We start from the raw sequence: 14,793 nt of genomic DNA, 5'->3' as shown, positions 1-14,793 counted from the left end.
TCTCCCCGCCCCCCAGTAGCCCCCCCACCCACGCTCGTGGGACTCTTGCTGAGTTGGGGGTGCTCTGACTGTGAGTCTGGGGCGCACGCGAGGGGCTCCCGCGCCCCGGTTACTCCGCTGCGTCTCCTCCTGCTCCGTGCTGGGGGGCGGTCTGGCTGTAGCCCCGCGCAGACAAGCAAGGGGGGGCTCTCCAGCTGCAGCCTGCACGGGGCTCGGCGGCTCGCGTGCGCCCCCGGGCCCAGCACCGCCCCGCTTGCCCCGAGCGCCAGGGCGCGGCCCCACCCTGGGGCCGGGCGGAGGCAGGGGGCGGGCGGGGGGTGTCTCCCAGTAAGATCTCGCGGTGCTGGCGGGGCTCAGCCTCCTTCTCCTCCCTGGCGAGCGGTGACTGTGCAGGGCGGCGCGGGGAGCCAGGCAGCAGCCGGAGGAGGCTGCCCCGAGGACAGCGCGATCCGCCCGCGCCGGCCGGCCGGCAGCAGCCCGCGCCTCGCCCAGCCCCATGCCCGAGTGGCGCTGAGCCGAGCCCAGCCCAGCCCAGCATGGCCACCACCGCCCCGTGCACCCGCTTCACCGACGACTACCAGCTCTACGAGGAGCTCGGCAAGTACGGAGCCCGCCCGGCCCTGCACCCCGGGGACCTCCGGCTGCGTCCCACCCCCAGCCCAGGAGCCCCCGCCCGCCTGCCTCTTCCCCCACCCCCCTGCCCTGCCCCGGAGCCGCTGCGGCACCCTGGCTGTCCCGCTCCACCTTCCTGTGCCGGACTGGGTGCTGCGAGCTCCCGGGCTCCTCCCGTTGCCCTGGCCCTGGGACCGGCAACTGGCGTCCGCTACACCCGAGGATCCTGCCACCGCCGCCCCTGCAGTGGGACCGGGAGGGGTCTGCAGCACTCTAGGGCCTCCCGCGTTCCCTTCGTCCCTGTTCTGCATGGGGAATGGGTGCTACTGCCCCCCGGGTTACTCCCATCCCAACCCCAGCTGTAGTTACAAGCCAGGGTGCCCCCCATCCCTACACCATGTGAGGCTGTGTACCCCAGGACTTACTTCCCATCTCCTAGCTCTGCTCTCGAACTGCTTGGGGCTGCTGCACCCTGCTCCCCCAAACCATCCTGGTGATAGCCATAATCCGGGACACTCACCCAAGCTGTCCCTGCTATCGCTCCAGCTTCCTCCTGAGATACTCCCCCAGCCCTGCAAGAAGGACCATGTTCTGCGGCTGTATAGGGGATCTCCCCTCCCCAGTATTGGGATCAGGCACTACTGCACGCAACTCTCCCCCCCCCCCCCCCCCCCACACACACACTTAGACCTGCAGTGGGATCCTGTGGGGATGTGGAGGTGATGCAGCAGTATACAGGATGGGATCATTGGGTGTTGATGCATCCCTGAGTACTGCTGCATCTTTCCCCCTCCTTCCCTGCACCAATCTCTGGGCACTGCTGCATCTCTTTACCCCATCCCCACATGGATTCCTAGGCTGCTGCTGCAGCCTGTGTCTCAGCACCCAACCCTGGGCCAAGGAATGGTGCTTGCAGTGTTTCTGGTTGGTTTATGTGGAGAGGTTGGGGGTGGGAGCAGAAGTTGAGGAGGGGTCAGGACTCTGGAGTGTAAGGAGGGGCCCAGCTGCCTAGAGCCAGATCCTCTCTGATGGATTAAGTTTTCCATGGGGCTGCTGTGGGTTGTCTGTTCTGTTTTGTTTCTAGTTCCACTGTACAGACTTCTCTGGGGACTGGTGGGACCTAGTTCCCCACTCAGAGGCTTGGATACTTCACTGTCAACTTCCCCTTATTCACACTTCTGACCTCCCTGAGTTTTTCTTCCGTCAAGCCCGTTCTCTTGTCTCTCTCCCCACCATTTTTTCTGTTGGGACCACTTTCCAGGTTTTTTCTCTCCCCACAACCTCTTTGGGCTTGGGCTGTCTTTCCTTACACCTTTTTTTCTTACGCTATCTCCCTTTTCTTCTAAGAATCCTTCCCCTTTCTGTTCTGCCACTTAGTGCACTTCTCCCTACAGCCCGTCGCAGCAATAATAATTCATATTTATAAAACGTTAACTTACAAACAACAGTTAGCCTGCCAGTCCCCCTGCACCTCTGGGAAGAGGAATTTATCTCTAGTTCACAGATAAGGAAATGGGTGTAGCAGAGCTAGTGGCTCATCCAAAGTGCTGTGGTGATTCAGTGGCCCAGCTGGGACAAGAACCCAGGAGAACTGATTCCTAGTTGTCTTCTCCAGCCACTAGACCATTATGGGATGGACTTCTTGGCCATGTTTCCAACCTTCTGGGCTACTGCTCTTTCACTCTTCAGCTCCTGTATGTTATGTCTCTGCACTCTTCTCCCCTCCCCACCATGGTGTACTGTTTGTGCTTTCCTGCTTAAGGCCCCTAGGAGGCCTCAGCCTGGCATTTGGGTATACACTTTTCCTCTGGCGTTATTTGCTGACTTGACATGTCTAGGTTGGGGGTGGAAGTCGTTCCAGTTGCATTATTATTTTCAATTTCACAGCCCCCGCTATCTTTCTTCTAGGGGAGCCTTTTCTGTGGTCCGCCGATGTGTGAAGAAAAGTTCATCCCAGGAATATGCTGCAAAAATCATCAACACCAAAAAGCTGTCAGCCAGAGGTTAGTATCCAGATCTGTCCTTCATCCCATTGCTTTTCTCTATGAACAGGAGAAACATGATTGGAACTTTAGTTGCAGCAAGTTTATGGGCTTTGTAGGTGCTTGTCTTGTAGTTTTAAGTAATAAGTAGTGATGCAAATGGTAGACTGAAGAAGTGTTGCAAGGATCTCAACTTCTGGGAGTACTTCCTGTTATCTTTTCTCTTTTTGAGGACCTACTATGTCCTCAGTGTGCCAGCATTGTTGGAGGTCTTCTGTGCTTTGGGGTATAATCTTGTTGGATAAAGGATCTTTCTAGTTTCAGGATGTCGTCATAGATGGTGTATTCCTCTAGTAGCTAATCCTATGTCTAATATGCTCATATTTGAACTGGATGGAAGGGTTCTCTAAAGCTTCTAAAAGAACCAAATTAAATTTCTGTTGTTCTCCGCTGCCACCTAACTCCGAAAGCCTCTCTTCAAAACCTGTACGTGTCAACTGAGCTCAGAATAGTGGTACAGAAAGGAACAGAGAATCTGTCTTCCCAAATTTATTTGCTGAACTTTTCTTGTGATTTGTCCTGGTTCATTTCACAAGGAAGGCTCTGTATGTATGAAGAGTGAGGTGGCTTCCACTGTGGAGGGACATGGGCAGGAGCTGAAATCGATTGGAAAAAATACTGAATTGGATTGCAGTAGGAGGAACTATAAAGAGAGATGTAACTGGCTGAGATCTCCAAGGGAATGAATGTGGAAGAGGAGGCTAAGAGAAGACTTAATGCACTTAGGCCATTCAGTTTTGACAAAAGTGACAAATACTATGTCCCTGATGAGCTAGATGATCAGCCGGAGGCTGAGAACCAGGTAGTATATTGACCAGCAACTGAAAGGGTGACACCAAAGAGGCAGAAGTGGCACCAAAGAGGCGATGAACATAGCTCAGGCTGTCTGATTCCTAAAAAAGAGAAAAGGACGATACACTATCTCCCCAGTGCCAGGGCGTGAAATGTGATGACAAGAGCAAAGTATAGCCTGCAGAGAGGCAGTGAATGTTCACCTAGTGTAGTTCATGTGAAAGCTAATGACAGGCACAAAGGGAGAATCTGTGGATCAAGAATGATTTTAGAACCCTGGGAAGAGTGCTGCAGACCGAAGTCAACATAGGTGATGTTTTGTCTTTCTAGTAACTAGTGCAAGTAAAGTCAAGAGTGATACTGGAGACCAGCTGATGGATCTGTGGATGGCCTAGAAGGGGAAGGCTGTCGATGTACAGAACGGATGCCAATGCTCTGTGAAATCTCCACTGAAGCACATGGGATCCCAGTTCTGTGGGTTCAAAACTGGCAGGGCTAGTTACGCAGACTTTAAACTGACTAAGAAATGGGTAATTGGGAGTGTTTGCTTAATGAAAGGAGAATATGATGTAGTGGACATAACTGAAACCAAATAATGCAGAGAACCATCTCGTCAGCATTAGTGGGTATAATCCTCTTTGTATGCGGGACAGGGTAATACTCTAAATTAACAAAACCAGCAAGAAACAATTTTCCCATTAACAGAATGGTAGCGAAATAATCTGGTAAGGTTGCAAGAAGTGACAAAGCTGTAGGGCTAGAGGAAAATGAGAACAAAAAATTCCTAAAACAGTTACCGTGGAGTCCAAAATCTCCAGATAATGTGGTCATGTAGGATTTCAAGTACTCAGACAGCTGTTGAGTTACAAATACAAAAAGTGTGGAACATCATCACTTCTCAGATTAACTAAAGGATAAATAAATGATCCAGGAAGTAGGGAATCCAGCTAGAGGAGAAATCCTCCTTGATCTACTTCTTACCACTAGGAAGTCCTTGATTGAAAACATAAGTGGTGTTGGACACTTCTGTGCTAGTGATTTGTGAGCTCTGTTAATTCAAGGTATTGATGAATAGGTTCATAGAACACAGCTGTCCAAAGGTATCTGATTTGGAGAGAGCAAATGTGGGGGGAATTATGAAACTGGCTGAAAGAGAGAAATATTGGGAGGAAGAAGTTGTGGCTGATCAGGCTTCTTGAGGTCCCACTGAAATATCTGATGGCCACAAGGAACTTGTATTTGGAAATGAAGTGGGGAAAGACAAGGCAACAAAGAATTAATGATAGTCAAAAGGGTTGGTGGGAATAGAGGCTCAGATACGGTGGGACTGGGCGCCATGTAAGAACCTAGATGGATAAACACTGTAAAGGCTCTTCAAACTAGAAATGTTAGAGAGATGTTAGGGCTGTTAGCCAATGATAAGGGAGATGAAATCAACAACTGTAAAACGGCGGAGCTGATGAGCAGTTCTTTTCAAAAAGCTGTCTGTTATGGCAGCAGGACCGTGAGTGAATTCTGCAATAGCCTGGGTGTACCTTGCCTGCTGCTTCCCATGCCCATGTTAGCTCTTGCCTCATTGGGAGCACACACCCCAATATGTGCAGAAGCTAGATGGGTATCCCCCCATTCCCCCACTCCCAGTACCCTCCTCAGACTTCTGTAAGGCGTTTGACTTGGTCCCACTCAACACTTTAATTAAAAAAAACTCTAATGATATGAAATTAACACGGTACATGTTAAATAGATTAAAAACTGGATAATTGATAGGTTTCTAAACGTAATTGTAAATGGGGAATCCTTATTGAGTGAGTGTGTTTTTCAAGTGGGGTCTTGCAGGGATCTGTTCTTGGCTATATGCTGTTTAACATTTTTTATCAGTCATGCGGAAGAAAACCTAACATCCCTGATGAAGTTTGCAGACAACACAAAGGTTAGAAGAGTGGTAAATAATGAAGAGGACGGGGTCACCGATACAGAGTGATCTGGATTGCTTGGAAAGCTGGGTGCAAGCAAACAATGTTCGTTTTAATATGGTTAAAAGCAAATGTATAAATCTAGGACCAAAGAATGCAGGCCATGCTTATAGAATGGTGGAAGCAGTGACTCTGAAAAAGATTTGGGGGTCATGGTGGATAATCCCAGTGTGATGCTGTGCCCAAAAAAGGGGGTTCTCAAAGTGGGTTGCAAGGTGTCAGCCCAGCCAGGACTGGGGCTGACAGCCCAAGTCCCTGTTAAATTAAATTAACACCCTCTGCCCGCCCGCGCCCCCCCCCCCCGCTTTTAATTGAAAAGGGTGGTCGCACACAGAGGCTTGCTGTTTGAAAAGAGTCACCAATACAAAAAGTTTGAGAACAACTGAGAGCTAATGTAATCCTCTGATGTGGAAATGGGGATCTTGAGCAGGAGCAGAGAGGTTATTGTAGCTCTGTATTCGGCACTGGTGGGATCGCTGCTGGAACAGAGTGTCAAGTTCTGGTGCCCACAATTCCAGGGCATTGATAAATTGGAGAGTATTCAGAAAAGAGCCACAAGCATGATTTAAGGATTGGAAAACTTGCTTTATAGTAATAGAGACGGACCCAAGGCGCTCAAGCTATTTAGCTTAACAAAGAGAAAGTTAAAAGGTGATTTGATTGCAATCTAAAAGTACCTACATGGGGAACAAATATTTGACAGTGGGCTTTTCCGTCTAGCAGAGAAAGTATAACACGATCCAGTGGCTGGAAATGTAAGCTAGGCAAATTCAGCCTGGAAATAAGGTACACATTTTTAACAATGAGGCTAATTAACTATTGGCACAATTTACCAAGGGGCGTGGTGGATTCTCCATCACTGACAATTTTAAAATCCAGCTTGGATATTTTTCTAAAAGATCTGCTCCAGGAATGGTCCCTTGCTGGCCTTGGAATCTAGACATTAGCTTAGCTCCTGCCTTCCACACAGGTCAGTCCAAACCTCCTGACCTGCCTCTTGCACTGGAGGAGGGTCCCCCTTGCCTTGGCTTCTGCATTTCAGAGTTCTCATATGCAGGGGAACCACACACCCCTGACCCTGAATAGCATTGCTAAATTGAACATTTAAAATCTGCTCCTAGCAGGATTTGAACCTCTGTTTACCCAGGGTACTTACTACTGCTTCAATGAGAGGTGCCACACCACTGGCTAGGAATATAACTCATGCTCCCTTCACAGGGGTTGACCTGCTAGTATGCTTCCCATGAATACAATCATAGACTATTAGGGTTGGAAGAGACCTCAGGAGGTCATCTAGTCCAATCCCCTACTCAAAGCAGGACCAACACCAACTAAATCATCCCAGCCAGGGCTTTGTAAAGCTGGACCTTAAAAACCTGTAAGGATGGAGATTCCACCACCTTCCTAGGTAACCCATTCCAGTCCTCACCTTCTAGTGAAATAGTGTTTCCTAATATCGAACCTAGACCTCCCTCACTGCAACTTGAGACCGTTGCTTCTTGTTCTGTCATCTGCCACCACTGAGAACAGCCGAGCTCCATCCCAGGGCTTACTAAGGGCAAGGAGCTCTGACCTGCTTCCATGCTGGCTTTATGGGAAGAGGTACTTCCAAAGGAGTCTTCCTCAAGAAAAGCAAAGCAGTGGGGTGTGACTGACTTGGAAGTGATGGAGATCGTGATGTGTAGCTGAAAAGCAGGGAAGGGAATGCTTAGGGAAAATTAAATGTAATATGAGAGAAATCAGCGAATCCTAAAGCCTCTGTTAATGAGCTTAATGAACTGCAAACCGTTGTTTTTATCTTGAAAGTCACGAACTGAAGGGGAACCGGCGGGTTAGAAATAACCCTACGTGGCACCCATACAGTGTTTACCACCCTAAAAGCGTAGAAAGCAAATACTGTCCTGATTTTTTTTTTTTTTTTTTTAAAGGGAAGTCCTGGCAATCACGGTCAAATAAACTCATCCCTTTATAAAATAATGGGACAAATATGAACTGACAGATCTGTAAGCACCTCAACACAACCCTAAACCAACTTCCTGGCATTATAAAGAATAAACTTTGTCAGACAAATCTGATCTAAATACAGAGTCAGTGGACGCATTAGACATCATAGTTGGAATTCATTAAGCTACTTGGTATTTGTGTTACGGTGGAGTGTAGGAGGCAGGGCCCACTGTGCTAAGCACTGTATAGCAGAATGACAGTCCCTCCCCCACACAGCTTGCAATCAAAGTCAGGGGTTCTCAGACTGGGGGTCATGACCCCTCAGGGGGTTGCGAGGTTATTATGTAGGGTGTTGCGAGCGGTCACCTCCACCTCCAGATCCCGCTTCACCTCCAGTTTAGTGTTAAATGTGTTTTTACTTTATAGGGGGGGGTTGTACTCATAGGCTTGCTGTGTGAAAAGGATCACCAGTGCAAAAGTTTGAGAACCACTGGTCTAAGTACAAGACAATAGCCAATGCTGGGAGCGGGATACAGTGCTTCAGCCACCTGAAATTCAGGTTGGCTTGGATTCAGTCTGTCACATGGCCTGAGAACTGGCTGGAAGGACTAAAGGGTAATGATAAACAGCCATGTCTTGACTAGTGGGGATGTGTGTTGTTGGAGCTGCCGGGATAGTTGTTAGGCCTTATTTTGACTTTAGATCTGTAGAGTGGCTTGGAAGATACCCATGAAGTAGGAGTGAGTGAATTGCTTAAGGTGAGCCAATGGGTCTGACTAGCAGTAATCGCTTCAGAGGAAAGAATCAAGGAAAATTTAGTCTTACTATTGGAGGGAGGCAGGGACTAGAGATTATTCTGTAGGGAATTCATCTCCTTAGGGGAACGATGGAAGCCCCATCAATAGCTTCTTTTCAGATTAGGCTGCACAAATTCCTCCAGAATAAATGGTATGAAACAGTCCTACACTGGAAAGGGGTGGATAGGACTCTGCTGTGGTTCTTTCATCCAACCAGGACCATCTGTACTCTTGACTGTCAGGGAGGTTTCTGGGGCAGTTCACAAACAGTAATGGGAGCAGGAGAGGATTTTCTGCTGTTGGCCTTTGCCGCTGTTGTATTTGCTGCTGAACCTTTGGAAGGTGACATCCCCAAGGACACAACAAAAAGGGCAGCTTTCTGCCCTCTGCATGAAGGAGGACGTTCTTTTAGGCCTGATCTTTGTTTCTGAATCAGCACCTGTAATAGGGTAAATGTCCTTTTTGAGATGTGAGGTGGCACCTAATTTGGAACACAGGCACTGCTCACCCCTCACTGGATGCTGGAGCTGAAGCGTAGCCTGGGGTTTATTGCCAGGATGTGGCCCTTGTGGGGTTCAAAGCAGCAGAAGTTCTGCAACTCTTGAAAGGCTCCCTGGAGGGTCCTGGCAATCACGCCTGCTCTCTCTCTCCTGCCCTCCTGCCACTGGAAATAGGAGATGATGCTCACCCTGTCTTGGGGAGATTCTGTGCTGCACCCAGGCTTGTAGTCTGCCTCATTTATTGCCCTCTCGGGGGTCTGGATGGTACGAAGGCTGGGGATTGCTGTCCCAGCCCGCCTTTGGCTCCGAGAAGCTCATCACCTTGGACTGAGTCCTGTCCCCTGTAGCTCAGTCACAGAGGGGCTCAGTTCCATGAGGGCTGTGGGTGGGGTTTCACAGTAGCAGTTTCCTGGCCTTGCGAGGCTCGGGTACCAGGTGAGTGCAGTGTGTGCAAGTGCTGACCTCCAGTTGAGCATGGACTGCTTTCAAGGTATTCAACCTCAGCCTGGCAATCCTCAGAGCAGCCCAGGCTCCTCTGTAGCTACAGCATGCCCAGCTGAATTGGGTGCAGGCATCAGTAGTGCACTGCAGCCCAGTGCATAGGCTCCTCATTAAGGCAAGAAGAGCCCACAACACCACTCGCAGGAGCTTGAAGCACAGATTCTGGGGTGTGTACAAGTGCCTGTGTGTGTTTCCTTGCGGAGACAATGCATCCGACCCTGCCTGTCAGGCTGCACTTGGAACATCAGGATGTGTTAGATGGAATCTGGTGGTCTGGGCAGGGAGTGGGCCTTGCTGCTAACTTCTCCCATCCCAGCTCCTTCCTCCTCCTCTGTTAGCTGTCTGAACGGCGGCATGCATAGGAGCGGGTGAGAAATAGACTGCGGTGAGAATTTGGGATTTTTGCTGGCCGTGTGTGTGTGTGTGAGACATGGGAAGTGACACTGTATAGGTTTCTGGGCCACTCACTTATTGTCTGATGTGGATAATGTTCAAATGTAAGGAGTGGGAGGGTGGGGTGGAGTTAATAAGGGAGGGCCCCTGAAAAATATTTCAAGGGCCCATCTTCTCCATTAAATGTATCGATTGACACTGGCTGGACTTCTCCATTCTGAATTTTAATACACATGCATGGAGCAGGAAAGTAAGAAGCCGGGGGTATGGCGGGGGTATTAATACGCTTACGTCATAAACTGCAGCCTTGCACCTCGTGCTAGCTGTCTTTCTCTCTACCTCTCCCTCCTCCCCCCTGGTCTGTGCTCACCTCTTCATCTTGCAGTGTCACTTTTTAGAACACTGTTTTGAATCATGATTATTTATCACTGCAGGAAACTTACTTGGAGAAGGGGGGTGTGCATGTGGGGGAGAGAGAGAGAGACCCTGACCTTGAAGAGATGGGGGAAGGGACTGATGGCAGCATTTCACTTTCACCAACAGCATTAATTGCTCTCAGTGTGGCAGGAGGGCCAGCAGTGGGGGGTGCTGCTTTTGCTGTGGTTTGCAATGGCCGGAAGCTGGTTGCCTGACATGGGTTTCAGTGCAATGGCCAGCGTTACCCCAGGTTGCCTCTCGGTTTACGCTGTATATTTTATAAAGGAGCTGGAGCGGGGCAGGCAGGATTTCAGCTTGCTGTCTGTCTGTCCTCTTTGGTCCCACGGGGTGTTAAATTACCGGCATCAACAATGGGGAGGGGGAAGGGAGGAGAGACAGGCACACAGATTGAGCAGGCGTTCCTGGTGTGGAATTGTGGCCCCTGCAGAGGCCTGGGAAGGGGGACTAGGGTTTTTTCCTTTCCTGTTCTTAAGACTGGGTTTGTGCACGGCCCAGATGTGATGAGACTAATTCTTGCCAGTGTCCCAGAGGTCCTGGGCTCTGCAGCACTAACCCTACTGGAAAGCCTGGTCTGACACATGTCCTGGTGTTCCTTAGGCTGAGCAGGTAGGGGTGGGGGTTTTGGAGCACACTGTGGATTCTTGGGACAGGGAGCATTAACTGTGCTTCTTGTGTGAAAGATGCTGTGCAAAATCAAGTTGCACGTAGCGCTTGTGTTGAATTTGGGTGAGTGTGGAAATTTCCCTGCTGCGGATAGATTTAATCTCCCTCTCTGGATATAGCTAAAACTATCCCTGCCAGAGAGAACGCTTATCCCTGAATCATAAAAACACTTCTGAAGAGGGAATTTTTTCCCCTCTTCTACCAAATGGCAGGTTATTATCACAGATGTTCTCAAGGAAGGATTGTACTAGCTTCCTCCCCTCCCCCCATAGGATTTTATTTCCCCAACCCCTGCAAATTAAAGCACTGGCTGTGGGTATTATTGCATATGCAATAACTTGTCAGAGACGCCCTATAAAAGGGGAAACATACAAATATAAAACCTAGGTTAATTTTGTCCATTTTCCCCCCTCCAGCCCCTTCACCTGCCCACAGTCTGCTTAGGCATCTTCCCCCTTTCTCAGGTTCTCATGGTTGGCACACATAATGTGTTTTTCCTTGTGTAAGAGTTAACTTACCAAACATCTTAATGACCATTTGTAAGCTGTAAAAGGAAGGGAGGACACAGGAGTGAAGTAAAACAGCTGGTTTTCAGAGCAGCCTGTGGCTGGGGAGCTGCTGGCCAGAGAGGTGCTTGGGCGCAGGATCACTGGCATGGGAAGGTAATGTGGGATGTTGTAGGAAGCAGTTCGCTGCTCCTTGCCTCATTCTGCCCACTTGCAAAGCAGCTGGCTGTGGAAGGTAGGAGGGAAAAGAAGCAGCCAGAATGAACTGGTTTGTGATGGGCGGACACACTTGCTCACTGGAGTTTCTGCCCATGGAAGAAGAGAGGAAGTGTAAACTCTGCAAGTCATACAACTCTTGTTCCTGCCAGCCATTACCACAACACTAAGCTTAATGTTTCAGGCCATGGGGTTCTGTGAGACAGGTTGACCTCAGATTCTCTTCCATCCCTTCTTAAATTAAATATCTGTTGAAATACCGCCACATACTGCAGTAATGGCTCCTCAAACTCTCTAATGACAGGTTTCAGAGTAACAGCTGTGTTAGTCTATATTTGCAAAAAGAAAAGGAGTACTTGTGGCACCCTAGAGACTAACCAATTTATTTGAGCATAAGATTTCATGAGCTACAGCTCACTTCATTGGATGCATCCGATGAAGTGAGCTGTAGCTCACGAAAGCTTATGCTCAAATAAATTGGTTAGTCTCTAAGGTGCCACAAGTACTCCTTTTCTTTTTTCCAAACTCTCTAGTGTCATTGCTTATATGCTCATTGAATATTGCAGTAGAGTATTTCCTAGGAAAAGGAGTTGGTAGAGTGGAAAATCTTCAGCAATAAGCATCTTGATTATTGAAAGACTAGTAGGGCATGAGCCTCAAGTCCCTCTTGAGGGAATTGCTGGTCCCTAATCCTGAGGTTTTGTGCTCTGGTGGCTTTTTGCACCTGCTGCCTCAGGTTTCAGTCCTAGCTCCTACTTGGACACCAAGGTCCTTGTTGGGTAAGTGTTCAGTGTGTCCATCAGTAGCAGATAATTTAATAGTAAAGTAATTGATTGTAACAGTTTGTTCTAATGTATGCCTTTTAAAAATTGATGCCGCTCTCCCCCCCACCCCCACACACACACATCTGATTGTGTTGCAGAGTTGCTGTTATATGTAATTCTGAAGTAGGGGGAAGCTGGTGGTTGGTGCACATGGCTGGCTCCAGAGAACTGCAAGCCTAATTTAGAGCTGTCTGGAGAGCTGATTAATGTTGGATATAGTCTGCCAGATCTAGCCTGTTTTGTTACCAGGGGGCAGGAAGTTAAGAGATGCCTGTGGCTCGCTGTGTATGCTTGAAACTCTGTTCTAGCTCATACTGGCAGGGTAGAGTCTGGAGGAGAATTCTCTCTCTCTCTGAGACAGGAGTTGAGTAAATACACTGACCTTTTGAGGAACGTGTGTTCATGTGCCCAGGTGTGATACTGGAGTCTCAGTATTTGTGTGTTAAGCTCTTAAGAGCCGGAGCTACCAATGTCCTAAGTAATGAGCCTGTTGTTTTGGTGGCTCAGTACCAGGTTCCTGCTCTGGGGGTAAGTCCTGTTCCAGACACGCACCGTTCTTTAAGGCCTAGTCTGCACTGTGGCAGGAATCATACTATCAAGGACCATGCACCGATCTGGTGGTTATGCTCCATTTCCCTGATCAGCAGAGCTACTGGTCTCTTTCTGAGAATCCTGTTAAACAAACTGTGCTGTAGGCCAGCCCCTCTTCGCCACCCAACATGCTTTCAAGGAGAGTTGCAACACAGCTCTTCAAGTACACAACACTTTCTGCACTGATAAGCCCTGGGAGCAACAACTACAGTTAAAATAAAAGGAGTTCTTGCGGCACCTTAGAGACTAACCAGTTTATTTGAGCATAAGCTTTTGTGAGCTACAGCTCACTTCATCGGATGCATAAAGTGGAAAATACAGTGAGAATGTTTTTATACACACAGACCATGAAAAAATGGGTATTTATCACTACAAAAGGTTTTCTCTCTCCCCACCCCACTCTCCTGCTGGTAATAGCTTATCTAAAGTGATCACTCTCCTTACAATGTGTATGATAATCAAGATGGGCCATTTCCAGCACAAATCCAGAGTTTAACAAGAACGTCTGTTAGGTTTCAGAGTAGCAGCCGTGTTAGTCTGTATTCGCAAAAAGAAAAGGAGTACTTGTGGCACCTTATAGACTAACCAATTTATTTGAGCATAAGCTTTCGTGAGCTACAGCTCACTTCATCACGAAAGCTTATGCTCAAATAAATTGGTTAGTCTATAAGGTGCCACTAGTACTCCTTTTCTTTTTAGTTAAAATGTTGTTATTGCTAGCATGGTTCAATGCTTGGGGCCTAAGGCCTTGTCTACGTTGCAGTTTTGTCAACAAAAGTCAGCTTTTGTTAACAAGACAGCGGAGTGCACACAGTGAAATGGTCCTCCCACCGGTGCAACTCCCCTGCTATGCCAACAGTAAAACCGCCTCAACAAGGTGACGCAGTGTCTGTGCCGTAATTAACGTGGTGGGTAACCTAACATAGGCCAATTTATCTTTGTAGTATACAAATGGGAGTTCTGGTCTGCTGGGGAAGGAGTGGGTGAGGAGTTGGAATAGGGACCTGGTTGCCTGAACAAAAGTGGGGGAATGGTGGCTGGACAGACTGGCTCAGTGGTGGGCACAGGGATTCAGACAATAAGTGCCAGAAGAGGTCTAGGGATGGCATTGAACCTGCAGTTGTGGAGCTGTTGGATTAGCTTTTGGGGGTATTGCTGTGATGAGGGGTGGGGACAGGGATTGACAGATTAACCAGATGCCTGCCAACCATAGGATTCAAGCTACTCACTGGAGGGAGGGGGATCTGCCAGCAAAGCCAAGAGAGAGCACTGCTTTGAGAAGCCCAGCTGCCCCACTCTTCAGCTGCTGGGATTCCTAGCCAGGTGCTGTCTCTGGACTCCACATGTGAGCTCCATTTGCCAGATCTGGCCCTGGAGAGTAGGGGTCTGACAGACTTCAAGTTCTACTTGCTCCTTAGCTCCAGAAGAGTCTCTCCTTTCCCAGAGCCTTTTGGGTGCGGCAAGTTTGCAGTGAGAAGGGGCGGGGGGGGGGGGGAGGTCTCTGCTACTCTTCTCCTTTCAGCCTCTTTGCTTTGGTGTGTGTGGGGGGTCCTCTCTCTTCCTCACCAGGAATAGCTCCAGTTGTCTACCTTGTACTCAGCTTTCCTCGGAAATTGGTGTGATTCTTGAGTTTCACTGGTGCCCACAGGGTTCAGAAGAGCAGGCACAAAACTAGCCAGCCTGGAAAAGTTCTGAGCATCAGCTGAGGCAGCAGCTTGAGCTGTCTGCCTGCAGATGCTGCATCAGCTTAATCCCGGTTTGTCCCCAAAAGGCTTTCTTCACAATACAAGCTAGAAATTTACTTCACTTTTTAAATGAGAGCATGAGCAGTTTCTATAGAAACTGTGGTACAGGTCTCCCCACTCATGAGGGGGTTTTCAGCCCCTTTAGGATTCCCTGACTTGAGGATGAGAATCATAAAGTTCAGAGACCTTCTGGTGAGAGCTAGGGACATGGGGAGAGGGGTCAGGGAAACATGCTCCCCCCCCTTCACCTCCATTT

The 14,793-nt window shown here is 48.8% G+C and overlaps 1 protein-coding gene across 10 annotated transcripts in view; it reads left to right on the top strand.

The window, feature by feature from the left end:
- The first annotated feature begins 355 nt into the window (after window positions 1–355).
- CAMK2G (calcium/calmodulin dependent protein kinase II gamma) overlaps window positions 356–14,793 on the top strand; it is a 174,066-nt gene continuing 159,628 nt past the window's right edge. For all 10 annotated transcript variants that reach the window (XM_077822052.1, XM_077822049.1, XM_077822050.1 and 7 more), the window contains exons 1-2: window positions 356–601; window positions 2,521–2,615. In XM_077822052.1, coding sequence (XP_077678178.1) covers window positions 537–601; window positions 2,521–2,615 — 160 coding nt within the window. In that variant the 5' untranslated portion in view covers window positions 356–536. The remainder of the gene's footprint in view (window positions 602–2,520; window positions 2,616–14,793) is intronic.

This window comes from Eretmochelys imbricata, chromosome 7, assembly GCF_965152235.1.
Source record: "Eretmochelys imbricata isolate rEreImb1 chromosome 7, rEreImb1.hap1, whole genome shotgun sequence".
NCBI classification, from domain to species: Eukaryota; Metazoa; Chordata; order Testudines; family Cheloniidae; genus Eretmochelys; species Eretmochelys imbricata.
The sequence above is the reverse complement of the archived record's forward strand: the minus strand, read 5'-3'. Positions and strand labels throughout refer to the sequence as shown.